This window comes from Hippopotamus amphibius, chromosome 1 (assembly GCF_030028045.1).
Source record: "Hippopotamus amphibius kiboko isolate mHipAmp2 chromosome 1, mHipAmp2.hap2, whole genome shotgun sequence".
Taxonomy (NCBI): Eukaryota; Metazoa; Chordata; class Mammalia; order Artiodactyla; family Hippopotamidae; genus Hippopotamus; species Hippopotamus amphibius.
In genome coordinates this window covers 220,768,374-220,781,957 of record NC_080186.1, presented here as the reverse complement: position 1 = coordinate 220,781,957, position 13,584 = coordinate 220,768,374, and the positions used below count along the sequence as shown (strand labels likewise).

Below are 13,584 nucleotides of genomic sequence, written 5' to 3'. Positions count from 1 at the left end.
GTGAAATGCTAGGTGCTAAGAAGATTAGCTCTGAAGTTTTGCTTACTGTTTGTACGAATCACAGACCCCTCAAAAACCTCAAATGTTCCACTTTTGCCAAGTTGATGTGAATCAGTTTGAGAATTACTGTATTTCAGTTTTTTTAATCATGTATAAATATGAATTATTTCTTCAGTTTAACATTTTATGATTTATTTTACTTTTCTGTGATAGTATGCCAAAATGAAATAATGAAACTTTTCACTTTGACAGCTTGAAATACGCACGAATATCCCAGATATAGGATACATAGCTGTTGTTGAACATCAGCTCTCATCAAACATAGATGTGACTACTCAGGAAACGAAACAAGAAGAAAATTTGAATGCGCTGTCAGTTGTAAGCATCCATTTTAATATGTTTTGTCTTTAATTCTTTGTTTACTTTCAAAAGACTGAAAGTTTATTTCGAAAGCTTTAGGTTTATATGTAGTTCTTAACTAGTATGATAGAAATTATTCTATTATTTCTAGGAGCTGTAAGTATGAATGGTGGAAACTAGTGAATAATTCATAGATTTTATATTTGACTTGAGAAGTGTAGGTATTTCTGTGTGGGAATAGTTCTTAATATCTTCATAGACTTACGTTAAAATTCTGATGCATTAAATATATACTAAATATAAATTATTTAAAACATATTCAGTTGCCTTTTGCTTGGCACTCTTCCTTATTTGGTTGCTATTTATCTTGTTTTTGTAAATGAAGAGTTATAACTTTTTAAAAAACAGCTTTATTAAGATATTATTCAGGGACTTCCTAGGTGGCGCAGTGGTTAAGAATCCGCCTGCCAATGCAGGGCACATGGGTTCGATCCCTGCTCCAGGAAGATCCCACATGCCACGGAGCAACTAAGCCTGTGTGCCACAACTGTTGAGCCTGTGTGCCATAGCTACTGAAGACCACATGCCTAGAGCCCGTGCTCTGCAACAAGAGAAGCCACCGCAAGGAGGAGCCCATGCACCACAATGAAGAGTAGCCCCCACTCGCTGAAACTAGAGAAAGCCTGTGTGCAGCGTCAAAGACCCAACGCAGCCAATAAATAAATCAATAAATAAACTTATTTTTAAAAAAAGATACAATTTATACACCATACACTTCATCCATTTAAAATGTTTAATTCAGTGCTTTGTAATGTATTCACAGATCTATGTACAGTCAATTTTAGAACGTTTTCATCACCTCAAAAAAAAATCTTATGCCTGTTGGCAGTTGCTCCCCATTTCCTTCCAGCCTTCTCCAGACCTAGGCAGCCAATGATCAACTTTTTGTCTCTATAGATTTCGCTGTTCTGGACACATACACACAGTATGGTGTTTTGTGCCTGGTTTCTTTCTCTTCGCCTCGTATTTTCGGGGTTCATTCAGGTTGTAGCATGTATCAGAACTTAATTCCTCTGAGGTCACATGATAACCCACATGAATATGCTGCATTTCCTTTCTTCATTCATCTATTCCAGGGCATACAGGTTGTTTCCATCTTTGGGCCATTAAAAATAATGCTACTGTAAACATTCATGTACAAGTTTCTGTGTAGCATAGGTTTTCATTTCTCTTGGGTACATTCCTAGGAGTATAATTGCTGTGTCTTATGGTAACTTGGTTTAATCATTCGAGGAACTAGCAAACTTTTCCAAAGCTGCTGCACCTTTTATTCCCGCCAGCAGTGTATGAGGGTTCCAGTTTCTTCACATCCTGACAATATTTGTTATTTGATTTTTTTGGATCTAACCATCCTGGTAGGTGTGAAATGGTACCTCATTATAGCTTTGATTTGCATTCCCTAATGATTAATGATGTTGAGCATCTTTTCATGTGCTTTTATTGACCATTTTTATACCTTCTTTGGAGAAATGTCTGTTTGGAGTCTTTGCCCATTTAAAATTTTTTTTGCTCTATTTGATTTTTTTATTGAGTTGTAAGAATTTTTTTATATTCTGGTTACAAGTTCCTAATTGTATATATGATTTTCAAATATTTTCTTTCATTCTGTGGATTGTCTTTTCATTTTCTTGATGGTTTCCTTTAGAGTTCTTGGACTTCATTTATCTATTTTCTTTCTTTTGTTGCTCATGCTTTTTGTTGTCATATCTAAGAATCCTTTCCCAAAGCTAACGTCATGAAGATTTACTCCTGCTTTAATTTTTTTTTTTTTTTTGGCCATGCTGCGCATGGCTTGTGGGATCTTAGTTCCCTGACCAGGGATTTAACCTGGGCCTCCAGCAGTGGAAGCACCAAGTGCTAACCACTGGACTGCCAGGGAATCCCCTCCCCACTGTCCCCCCATTTTGAGTTAATTTTTTATATGGTGTGAGATTAGATTCCCACTTCATTGTTTTGCATATGACTGTTTAGCTGTTGCACTATTTCTTTGAAAAAACTGTTCTCTCCCCATTGAATGGTCTTTTATTCTTGTCAAAAATTAGTTGGCTGCAGATGTGTGGACTCTCAGTTCTGTCCCATTGATTTATTTGTCTTTATGCTGGTGAGTCTCTATTGATTACTGTTACTTTGTAATAAGTTTTAGGATTGAAAAGTGTAAGTCATCCCATTTTATTCTATTTTTAGGATTGTTTTGGCTATGGCCGGTCCCTTGCAATTCTGTATGAATTTTAAAATCAACTTGTCAGTTTCTGCAAAGATGTCAGCTGAGATTCTCATTGGGATTGCATTGGATCTGTAGATCAGTTGGGAGAGCAGGTGTTGCCCTCTTAACAATGTTGAATCTTTTAGTCAATAAACGGGATATTTTCCCATTTGCTTAGCTCTCCTTTGATTTCTTTCAACGTTTTGTAGTTTTCAGAGTATGAGCTTTGCTCTTCCTTAACTTCATTTTCAAGTATATTGTTATTTTTGATACTATTGTGAATGGAATTGTTTCCTTAATTTCATTTTTGGTTTTTTAATTACAAGTTTATCAGAATACCTTTGATATTTGTATATTGGTCTTGTATCCTGCAGTTTTCCTAGACTCATTTATTAGTTCTAATAGATTTTTTTAGTGGATTCCTTAGGATTTTCTACATATAAGATCATGACATATGTGAATAAAGATAGTTTTACTTCTGCCTTTCTGTATTAAATACTTTTGTAGGGCTGCTATAACAAAGTACCATGAACTGGGTGGCTTACAACCACAGAAATTTATTCTGTCATAGTTCTGGAGGCTGGAATCCAAAATTAAGGTTCCCCTGGTGATGGGGCCTTCTGGTGGCTCTGAAGTAGAAATCATCTTGGGCCTTTCTCCTACCTTCTGGCAGTTGCTGGCAGTTGTTGGCAGTCCTGTCATTCCTTGATTTGTGGCAACACAATTCCAACCTTTGTCTCCATTGCCACATAGTGTTCTCCCTATATGTATGTCTGTGTTTCCTTTCTTATAAGGAAACCAGTCTTATTGGATTAGGGCTAACCATGATCCACTATAACCTCGTCTTCACTTGATTACATCTAGGAAGACCCTGTTTCCAAATAAGGTCACATTCACAGTACCAGGGGTTAAACTTCAGCATATCTTTCTGGGAGACATAATTCAATTTATAACACATCCCAGCCTGGATGTCTTTTATTTCTTTTCTTGCCTAATTACCCTGTCTAGAACTCCAGTTCAGCGTTGAATAAAAGTAGGGGAAAGCATCCAGTCTTTCACCCTTAAATTTGATATTAGCTGTGGTTTTTTCATAGATGCTCCTCCTTTTTTTCTTTTTTAAATATTTATTTATTTGGTTGCGCCAGGCCTTAGTTGTGGTTCACAGGCTCCTTAGTTATGGCACATGGGCTCCTTAGTTGTGACATGTGAACTCTTAGTTGCAACATGCATGTGGGATCTAGTTCCCTGATCAGAGATGGAACCCAGGCCCCCTGCATTGGGAGCGTGGAGTCCTATCCACTATGCCACCAGGGAAATCCCCATAGATGCCCTTTTTTAAATTGAAAAAGTTCCATTCTGTTCCTGGTTTGTGTGAGTTTATCATGAAAGAGTGTTGGAATTTGTTGTGTGCTTTTTCTGCATTTCTTAAGATGACCGTGTAATTGTTGTCTTTTATTGCATTGATATGGTGTATTACATTGATTGAATTTTGGGTGTTAAACCAAAAATTGCATCGCTGGGATAAATTCTACTTAGTCATGGCAAATAATTTTTATATATTGTTAGATTCAGTTTGCTAGTATTTTACTGAAGATTTTTTGTCCATATTCATAACAGATACTGGCCTATTATCTGTGATGAATCTAACACCAGGTTCTTGTGGTATCAGGAGCCAGAAGCCCTGCAGCTGGGGCCTGCAGGGAGAAGGGGCCCTGTTTTCTTGGCTGCAGCAGTTTGAGGTGGAGTCTCTGCCTTACAGAACTAGAAGGAGGGAGAGAGCAATCTTGGTTCAAATACGAGTCTTTCATTTTTGTTACTGAATTTTCAACAGTTTTATTGAATATATGTTCATCTTATGCCCTTAGGACCATTTCCAGAGGCTTTAAATGGTGGTTCTTTGATTTTACCAGTTTCTTTGGGGAGAGGGTCAGCAGAACTCCTCATGATGTCATGCTGGTTATAGATCCTGTAACTTTTTTTTTTTTTTTTTTTTTATTATTTTTTGGGGGTACACCAAGTTCAATCATCTGTTTTTATTTACATATCCCCATATTCGCTCCCTTCCTTGACTGCCCCCGCCTCGAGTCCCCCCCACCCTCCCCACCCCAGTCCTCTAAGGCATCTTCCGTCCTCGAGTTGGACTCCCTTTGTTATACAACAACTTCCCACTGGCTATCTACTTTACAGTTGGTAGTATATATATGTCTGTGGTACTCTCTCACTTCGTCTCAGCTTCCCCTTCACCCCCTGCCCCCTCCCAAACCTCGAGTTCTCCAGTCCATTCTCTGTATCTGCATCCTTGTTCTTGTCACTGAGTTCATCAGTACCATTTTTAGGTTCCATATATGTGAGTTAGCATACAATATTTGTCTTTCTCTTTCTGACTTACTTCACTCTGTATGACAGACTGTAGTTCTAGCCACCTCATTACATATAGCTCCATCTCATCCCTTTTTACAGCTGAGTAATATTCCATTGTATATATATGCCACATCTTCTTTATCCATTCATTTGTTGATGGGCATTTAGGTTGCTTCCATGTCCTGGCTATTGTAAATGGTGCTGCAATAAACATGATGGTACATGTTTTTTTTGGAATTATGGTTTTCTTTGGGTATATGCCCAGGAGTGGGATTACTGGATCATATGGTAGTTCTATGTGTAGTTTTTTAAGGAACCTCCAAATTGTTTTCCATAGTGGCTGTACCAACTTACATTCCCACCAACAGTGCAGGAGAGTTCCCTTTTCTCCACACCCTCTCCAACATTTGTGGTTTCCAGATTTTGTGATGATGGCCATTCTGATCAGTGTGAGGTGATACCTCATTGTGGCTTTGACTCCTGTAACTTCTTAATTTACTAAAATTCATTTGTTTTAAGCCACCTCATAGTTTAAAAAAATTATGACCTTCTTCAGACCTTGGTTTCCATTGGGTCAAAATTAGCAGCAGATAAGACTAAAGTTGAAGGATTATAAAAGTGAAGAAGTAAAGTAAGAAAGACAGATGCTTGTTGCGTATGATCAGAATTAAAATTTGCATATAATACAAGGAAAAGGTAGAAGAAGGAGCAAGAGATGAAAATATTTGGCTTTTAAATTATTTCTGCTCTTGTTGATGAAAACTTCTGAATAATTATGTTTCCACTCCATTGTAACCAAAAACTTCGAAAGACCTCTAAAATGTAGTGCTTTTTGAGATACAGAACGTGTATTTGGGAAAATACATAAGCTATTATTTTTCCTTTCATCTTTTAGGAAATGACCACAGGTGAACATTCCCAGGCCGAAACAGGTAACTGTTAATAAGGAAACTGCTAAAAATACTTCGTTAACATGAACGAGCACAGTGATTTAATAGTGGTGGTAGTTAGTAAGTGAGTCAGTTTGCTGCAGAGTTGAATGAAAAAATCCAGCAGTTGAATGTGTTATCTCTAGGAGAAACTTGGATTCTTAGAATTCTACTTTAGAGAGTGATTAAATGTTTGATAAAGAAGTATTTGTTTTCTCTGATATGCACAGATGTATTTCCTTTGAAAGTATTGTTATTTAGTGGGAAGGAGGCATTTTCAGTGAGTAAAAGTCAACAGTTGATGCTTTCTTTATTTGTAGTATATAAGCTGAATGAAACAATACCCGAGTAAGGGGTTAGTGGTCCGGGCCGGGGGGCGGGGGGGGGGGGGTGGTTTGAAACTTGTTACTAGAGGATAAACACTTAAATTAAAATTATTTTCTGAGCAAACAAACTTAAATTTCCAGATTCATTCTTCTGTTTTAATGTTAGTCTGGTTTTTCACAAGGTACCAGCGATGGAAGCACTGAAGCTGCCATAACTTTACTTACAATGGGAGGTCTGGTGTTGCAGTCAGAGATCGGTACAGAACAGAGTGATGGTAAGAATAAAAGATAAGTCCTACCAAAAAAAAGAAACCTTTAAAATCCAACTTTTAAGATGTTTTACCCATATTTGAATATTAAGTGAATATCTGCCTTTTACATTTGAAGTTGGCATCACTTTGTTATTTTTCCAGAAAAGGTAGTATGTATGCATTGATCCATCCTACTTACATAGCCCTCTACTGGCCTCCATTTCCATATGGTGCACTGGGTTTATTAGGGATAATTCGTATTCGTGAAATAGTTAATCTAGTGAATCCTCTACCTTTATCATCATAAACAACATTGGTTAACTGAACTCATTGATCACTGGTCACTTTACACGTTTCTTTTTTTGTTTTTTTTTAAAGAACTTTTATTGAGATACAATTGACATACAATAAACTGAATATATTTAAAGTGTACAATTTGATTTTTTTTTCTTATTAGTAAGGTATATATATAGCAATACCAGTCTCCCAATTCATCCCATCCCAAACCCCCCCGCTTTCCCCACTTGGTGTCCATATGTTTGTGCTCTACATCTGTGTCTCCATTTCTGCCTTGCAAACTGGTTGATTTGTACCATTTTTCTGTATTCTGCTTATATGTGTTAATATACGATATTTGTTTTTCTCTTTCTGACTCACTTCACTCTGTATGACAGTCTCTAGGTCCATCCATGTCTCTACAAATGTCCCAGTTTTGTTCCTTTTTACTGCTAATATTCCATATGGCTAATATACTTTATACATGTTTCTTTAGCAAAGTAGCTGCTGCTTTAGATAGTCTTCATGTTTACTTGCCAGTCAAATATAGTACAAAGGGGCTATAGTAGTCATTGAGATAATTTAGTTTAGACTATTCTGTTAGTTTGGACTGGGCCAAAAAATATGTTAACCCAGACTTTTATTAGGCCTTAGTCTTTACTATCAAAGTATCTTCTACTTTAAGTACATTAAATGGATAATTATGTTAATTATAATCCTGTTAAGTATTTTAACTGCTGATGAGTGACATGCCATTTGTTTTATTTATTTATTTTTTAAAGATTTTTTTGATGTGGACCATTTTTTAAGTCTTTATTGAACTTGTTACAATATTGCTTCTGCTTTATGTTTTGGTTTTTTGGCCTCGAGGCATGTGTGATCCTAGCTCTCCCACCAGGGATTGAACCCACACCCCCTGCATTGAAAGGCAAAGTCTTAGCCACTGGACCACTGGGGAGGTCCCCGGTCATTTGTTTTAAGTGTCAGACTTCTAGGCCCATAGCTATATATTTATCAGGAAAATCTCTGATTTGTGTTCCCTATAGGGCTCCTTTTTCTTTTTTTTTTTTTTTTTACTGTATTTATTAATTTCTTTATTCAACAAATATTTACTGTGCCAGCAATTTTTTTAATATCAAACACTATAATAGAAAATTAAAGGTGTCAACACAGTCCTTATCTTTTTTTTTTTCTTTTTTTTTTTTCTGACACAGAATATTAAAAGAACATTTATTTAAGGGGTGAGGTTTAGTAATATTAAATTTTGTTACTGCTCTTTTGAAGACATTGGTTTTTTTTTTTTTTTTTCTTTAATTCTTATTTTTTTATTATTTTTTTGGGGGTACACCAGGTTCAATCATCTGTTTTTATAGGGCTCCTTTTTCAATGGCAGAGTATTGCATTGCAGCCTGTCACAAATGTCTAGAACATAAAATGTAGATTTTAAAAAGTTATAAATGAAGGTAATCCTATCTTGAAATTCACCTGAGGTTATATAGTTACTGAAAGTAACAAAAAGGTTTAGTTTTACTTATAATAGCAGAAAAGTTTCAGTCTATAGAATTATTAAACTTAGAACGTGTCATATCTCTGGCATGAACTAAGAGGTCATAAATTTAAACTTGGAGACAAAAAGAGCAGACTTTAAAAATAACATAGATATTCAGTTTCTCGAATGTGTTTTATCCATTTTATCATTCTGCTGGTCTTCTCCTTAATGAATTGAATAAATCTTTAACACATTGTTTACTCAAAAAAAAGGGACTTCCCTGGTGGTACAGTGGTTAAGAACGCTCCTGCGAATGCAGGGAACACGGGTTTGAGCACTGGTGCTGCAACCAAGTCCGTGTGCCCCAAGTACTGAACCTGCACTCTGGAGCCTGTGAGCCACAGTAACCGAGCCCACGTCCCACAGCTACTGAAGCCTCGTGCCTAGAGCCCATGTTCTGCAACAAGAGAAGCCATGGCAATGAGAAGCCCGTGCACCACAACAAGGAGTAGCCCCCATTCGCTGCAACTAGAGAAAGCCCATGCACAGCAATGAAGACCCAACGCAGACAAAAAAAAAAAAAGTTAGGGATTTCCCTGGTGGTCCAGAGGTTAAGACTCCGTGCTTCCTCTTCAGGGAGCATAGGTTCAATCCCTAGTCGGGGAACTAAGATCCTGCATGCCTTGAGGCGTGGCTAAAAATAAAAATTTTTAAAAAGTAACATAGAATTTTACAATTGCTGCATGTTAAAGGATTAATTTGGACATCTATTTGTATTTGGTCAATTTTAATTTTCTGTATTTTTTCTGCAATAGGAGTATGTGTACTTCCTGACATTCATTCAAATGATAAAAGCCATATTCCTTTTAGCCCAGATAATATAAATCTCAAAATTGTTCGTGAATGTCAGGAACCGCCTTCACCTGTCCATAGTACATCATCTCCATCAGTAGAAGAAAACAGAGTTGTATTGGATGAACAAAGTACTAAAGAAGAAATTGGATTAATGGAAGAAGTAAAGGAAAACACTATATCATCCAGGTTTATTTTGCTTTTTTAAACTGTTTTGTTTTTTGAGTTGTACAAAATAAATTACAGTATTCAATTAATAAATATGTATAAACCAGCTATCAGTTTGGCCAGTAACTATGAGTAATACTTAGATAAAGTAAGGTGGGCAGTGCTAAGTTTTCACCCTTTAAAGTAAGGATTAGCTGATTTTGATTTTAGTTTAATGGTTTGCATATTAAAATGACCGCAATGCATGTTTTAAGCTTTAATGAAATGGTTTTTTTGTAAATATAGTCCCTGTTTTACAGACATGGTCCAGATTCTGTTCTCTTCTCAAGGCTTTTAGATGTTACTACCATGTGATTTTAGCATTAAGAAATGAACACTAGAGACAGTGTGACACCTGAGAAGGTGGCATATAACTGTACCAGTGCTGAATGGAAGGTATCAATGTGTGAGAGAGAGAATTCTTACACAGTTGATCAATTTCTCTCTCTTCCCATCTCTTTCTAGGACTGCAGCTTCTGAAGTGACCGGTAATTTGAGGAAGAGAAGTAGATTTGCCAAGCCTAAGCCAAACCTTAAGACGATTTTAAGGACCAGCAAGTTTGGTGCTCATCAGGAAGCTACCAGTTTGTTTGTAACTAAAGGAGAAGTGGAAATTCAAAGAGGTAAACTTTATTGTTCCCTTGAAAGTTACAAAATTACTTTGACACAAGAAATTTTCTTAGCATTTCAAATGGAATACTCAGTTTTACAGTCGTTTTAAGTATTAAAAAGTTAAAGCATACAGAAAGTAGAATGAGCTATAAAATAAATACCTGTAAATCCACCAACTAGTTTCAGTAATTATTAACTTTTCGCTATATTTACTTGATCAGACTTTCTCTTCATACGTTTTTTTCTATATGTGTTTATACATAAATACTCAAGCAGACATCTCATAGGCATACATGCCTGTGGCAAAAACACAATGGTACCCAAAAGGCAGAAGTTTCAAAAACTCCCTTCTTCCTTGGTTCCCAGCCCCTAACCCCATTTCCAGTATCAGTTTTTATTGTAGACTTGTAGAAATGTTTTATACACGTAAGCATCTAAATAAGGGTGTGTGTATATACACACATGCACCCATATATATATATACATACACATATATGTATACACAGGTATATTCCTTTCAGCAAGAACAAAAATATATGCATACTGTATCATATATACTGTTGAACACTTCTTAAAAGTAACAATTTTATCAAGATAATCCACATCTGTAAACTTCACCCATTCAAAGTGTACAATTTGGAATATTTTTAAAAAATAAATAAAGTGTACAATTCAGGAATTCCCTTGTGGTCCAGTGGTTAGGATGCCATACTTCCACTGCAAGGGCACGGGTTCGATCCCTGGTTGGGGAACGAAGATCCCACAAGCTGTGCTCCATGGCCAAAAAAAAACAAAAGAAAAAAAAAGTGTACAATTCAGTGGTTAGTATATTCACTAATCATTCATTTATAAGTTTTTGTGTAGACATATGTATTTTTTTTTTTAGACATATGTTTTCATTTGTCTTTTGTTTATACCTACAAGTGGAATTGTTGCCTCACGTGGTGATTCTATGTTTAACCTTTTGAGAAACTGCCAGACTGTTTCAAAAGTGGCTGCATCATATTATATTTTCAGTAACATTTGGTGAGGGTTTCAGTTTCTCTGCATCCTCCCAGACCCTTGTTATTATTTGTCTCTCTGAGTATAGCTATCCTAGTGGGTATAAAGTGCTATCTGATTGTGGTTTTGATTTGCATTTTCCTGTTGACTAGTGATGTTGAGTATCTTTTTATGTGCTTATTTACATATCTTCAGAGAAATGTCTCTCAAGATCTATGCTCATTTTAGAATTATTTGTCTTTTTATTAGAGTTCTTTATATATTAGTGCTTTGCAGTTTTCAGGATTAATATATTGAAAAAAATCTTTCCGTATGATCACATAATGCTGTTATTTCATTTTTTTCAATGGCCTCACTATATTGTGACACACACGTTGAACCTTAGTCCAGCTTCCTTTTCCATCTCCCCTCCCTGCCAAGGTCCCAACCCCTTAGGGTACTAGTGGGAGCAGGAAGAGCAGTGTAAGCAGCAGGCTGCCTCGGTTATATTCAGCCCCGTATGTAGATCTGACTAGTTAGCATCATCTTTTCCCTGTTTGGGGTTCCTGATTTCTGGGATTTCCTTTTCGCCAGCAATGCGTGTGGTTTAGGTAGTTAATTCATTACTTTGGCTTGAACAGTACCCAGAGGGTCTCTCAGTATGTAGGCTCCAGTTACCTCTTTTGTACAGATGGCATTTTCTTCCCCTTTGTGACATTATTCCTTACAGGACAGCTGCCTCCCCCAAGGTGGAACCAGCCAGACCTCATGTATACCCACCTCTAACCCTCTTTTGTTTTTGTTCTTTGGGGGTTTTTTAGAACTTTTATTGAGATACAATTGACATACAATAAACTGCATATATTTAAAGGGTACAATTTGATTTTTTTTTCTTATTAGTAATTTATATATGGCAATCTCAATCTCCCAATTCATCCCACCCCAATCCCCACCCCACCCCCCACCCCCACCCCTGCCTTGCGCCAGCTTTCCCCACTTGGTGTCCATATATTTGTTCTCTACATCTGTGTCTCTATTTCTGCCTTGCAAACTGATTGATTTGTACCATTTTTCTATATTCTGCCTATATGTGTTGATATACAATATTTGTTTTTTTCTTTCTGACTCACTTCATTCTGTATGACAGTCTCTAGGTCCATCCATGTCTCTACAAATGTCCCAATTTTGTTCCTTTTTACGGCTGAGTGATATTGCATTGTATATATGTACCACATCTTCTTTATCCTCTGTTGATGGACATTTAGGTTGCTTCCATGACCTGGCTATTGTAAATAGTGCTGCAATGAACATTGGGGTGCATGTGTCTTTTTGAATTGTGTCTAACCCTCTTTTGTATGTGGATTTCTGATTATACTGCTATTACAATAAAGTAGAAATACAATTGCTGTGGCTGCCAGGAGTGAAATATGTGCAGTGCAGATTCATTAATTATCTCATTTATGTAAAAAAATATAACCTTTCTGCCATGTGAATAAGCTTGCCCTTTGGGTTAAGAGAAGTTTGGAAGAGCCACTAAATAGTGATCTTTGAGAAAAGAATGTTTCTAAGATGGAGATGTTGACTTTACTTATTTTGGGCTATATTTTAAATGTGTTTTTCATTTAAGAAACTGAGGAAGATGCTTCTAAAGGAACAGAATTAGAAGATAAAAACCTTGGATCAGTTACAACAGCAGAGAGTAAGGAGCAGAGCAAATTGGCATCTGTACATGGTATTGGAGAAACCAGTGTTTCACAAGAAGCACACCTAACTGCAAGGTAAAAGAGGAAAGGTATTCTGGGATTTGATTTATATTCTGTCAACTATAGCCATAAGCTGTAGCTGTAAGAATTTGTTCTATTGCATTAAATATATCTTAGAAGTTTGAAAACCATTAAATTAAGATGAACCTTGACATACCTAGCTCTAAACTTTATTCTGTGATTGTCTCCTTGATTTCGGATACATACTAATCTGTCTTTCAGAAGTGAAGATCAAGAAGGGAGGTCTGAAGAGGTTCACATATCATCAGTTGCTCCAGTTGTTTCTTCTGAGTCAAGGCCCCACACACTTGGTTCGGGTATGGGTTCTGGTGAGAGTTCTGTTGAAGACCCCCTGGGAAAGGACTCTAACGGAGACAGTGTGCTTACACTTCATGTGCCAGAGGTAAAAGAATGTAAAATACAACAAGGGGTGGCTAGCTGTTTATTCCTCATTTAAAAAGTTAATTTCAAACTTACACAATAAACTTTACCCTTTTTAGTATACAGTTCTACAAATTTTGATAAACATATATAATCATACAACCAATACATGAATAATTCCATCACTCTCAAGATTTTCTAACGTCCTTTTTTAGTTACTCCTTCTCTCCACCGTCAGCTCCTGACAACCACTGATCTTTTTTTCTTTCCCTATAATTTTGCCTTTGCAATAATGTATCATGATAGAAATTTTATTGAGTGTGTTTTTAGTCTCTGGAGCATAGAGATAAAATAACCAATACCTAGCTGTGTTGTAAAAGCTTTGAAAAAGGAAGTGTTTTTTATAGAGAGAACTCTTAGCCTCTGGATCTGAGTTCATTCTCAGAGCAGGTGGTTTATTGAGATGTTGTATGTCCAATACTGTGTGAGATACTTGGAATACAAAGTTGTGAGAAACAGATGAGTAAATGAAC

General features: G+C 36.4%; 1 protein-coding gene across 5 annotated transcripts in view; it reads left to right on the top strand.

The window, feature by feature from the left end:
- Nucleotides 1-13,584, top strand: part of BDP1 (B double prime 1, subunit of RNA polymerase III transcription initiation factor IIIB) — an 85,835-nt gene that overhangs the window by 54,521 nt on the left and 17,730 nt on the right. For all 5 annotated transcript variants that reach the window (XM_057741506.1, XM_057741498.1, XM_057741516.1 and 2 more), the window contains 7 exons: nucleotides 253-378; nucleotides 5,880-5,916; nucleotides 6,422-6,514; nucleotides 9,071-9,296; nucleotides 9,780-9,937; nucleotides 12,535-12,685; nucleotides 12,893-13,073. In XM_057741506.1, the coding sequence (XP_057597489.1) occupies nucleotides 253-378; nucleotides 5,880-5,916; nucleotides 6,422-6,514; nucleotides 9,071-9,296; nucleotides 9,780-9,937; nucleotides 12,535-12,685; nucleotides 12,893-13,073 (972 nt within the window). The remainder of the gene's footprint in view (nucleotides 1-252; nucleotides 379-5,879; nucleotides 5,917-6,421; nucleotides 6,515-9,070; nucleotides 9,297-9,779; nucleotides 9,938-12,534; nucleotides 12,686-12,892; nucleotides 13,074-13,584) is intronic.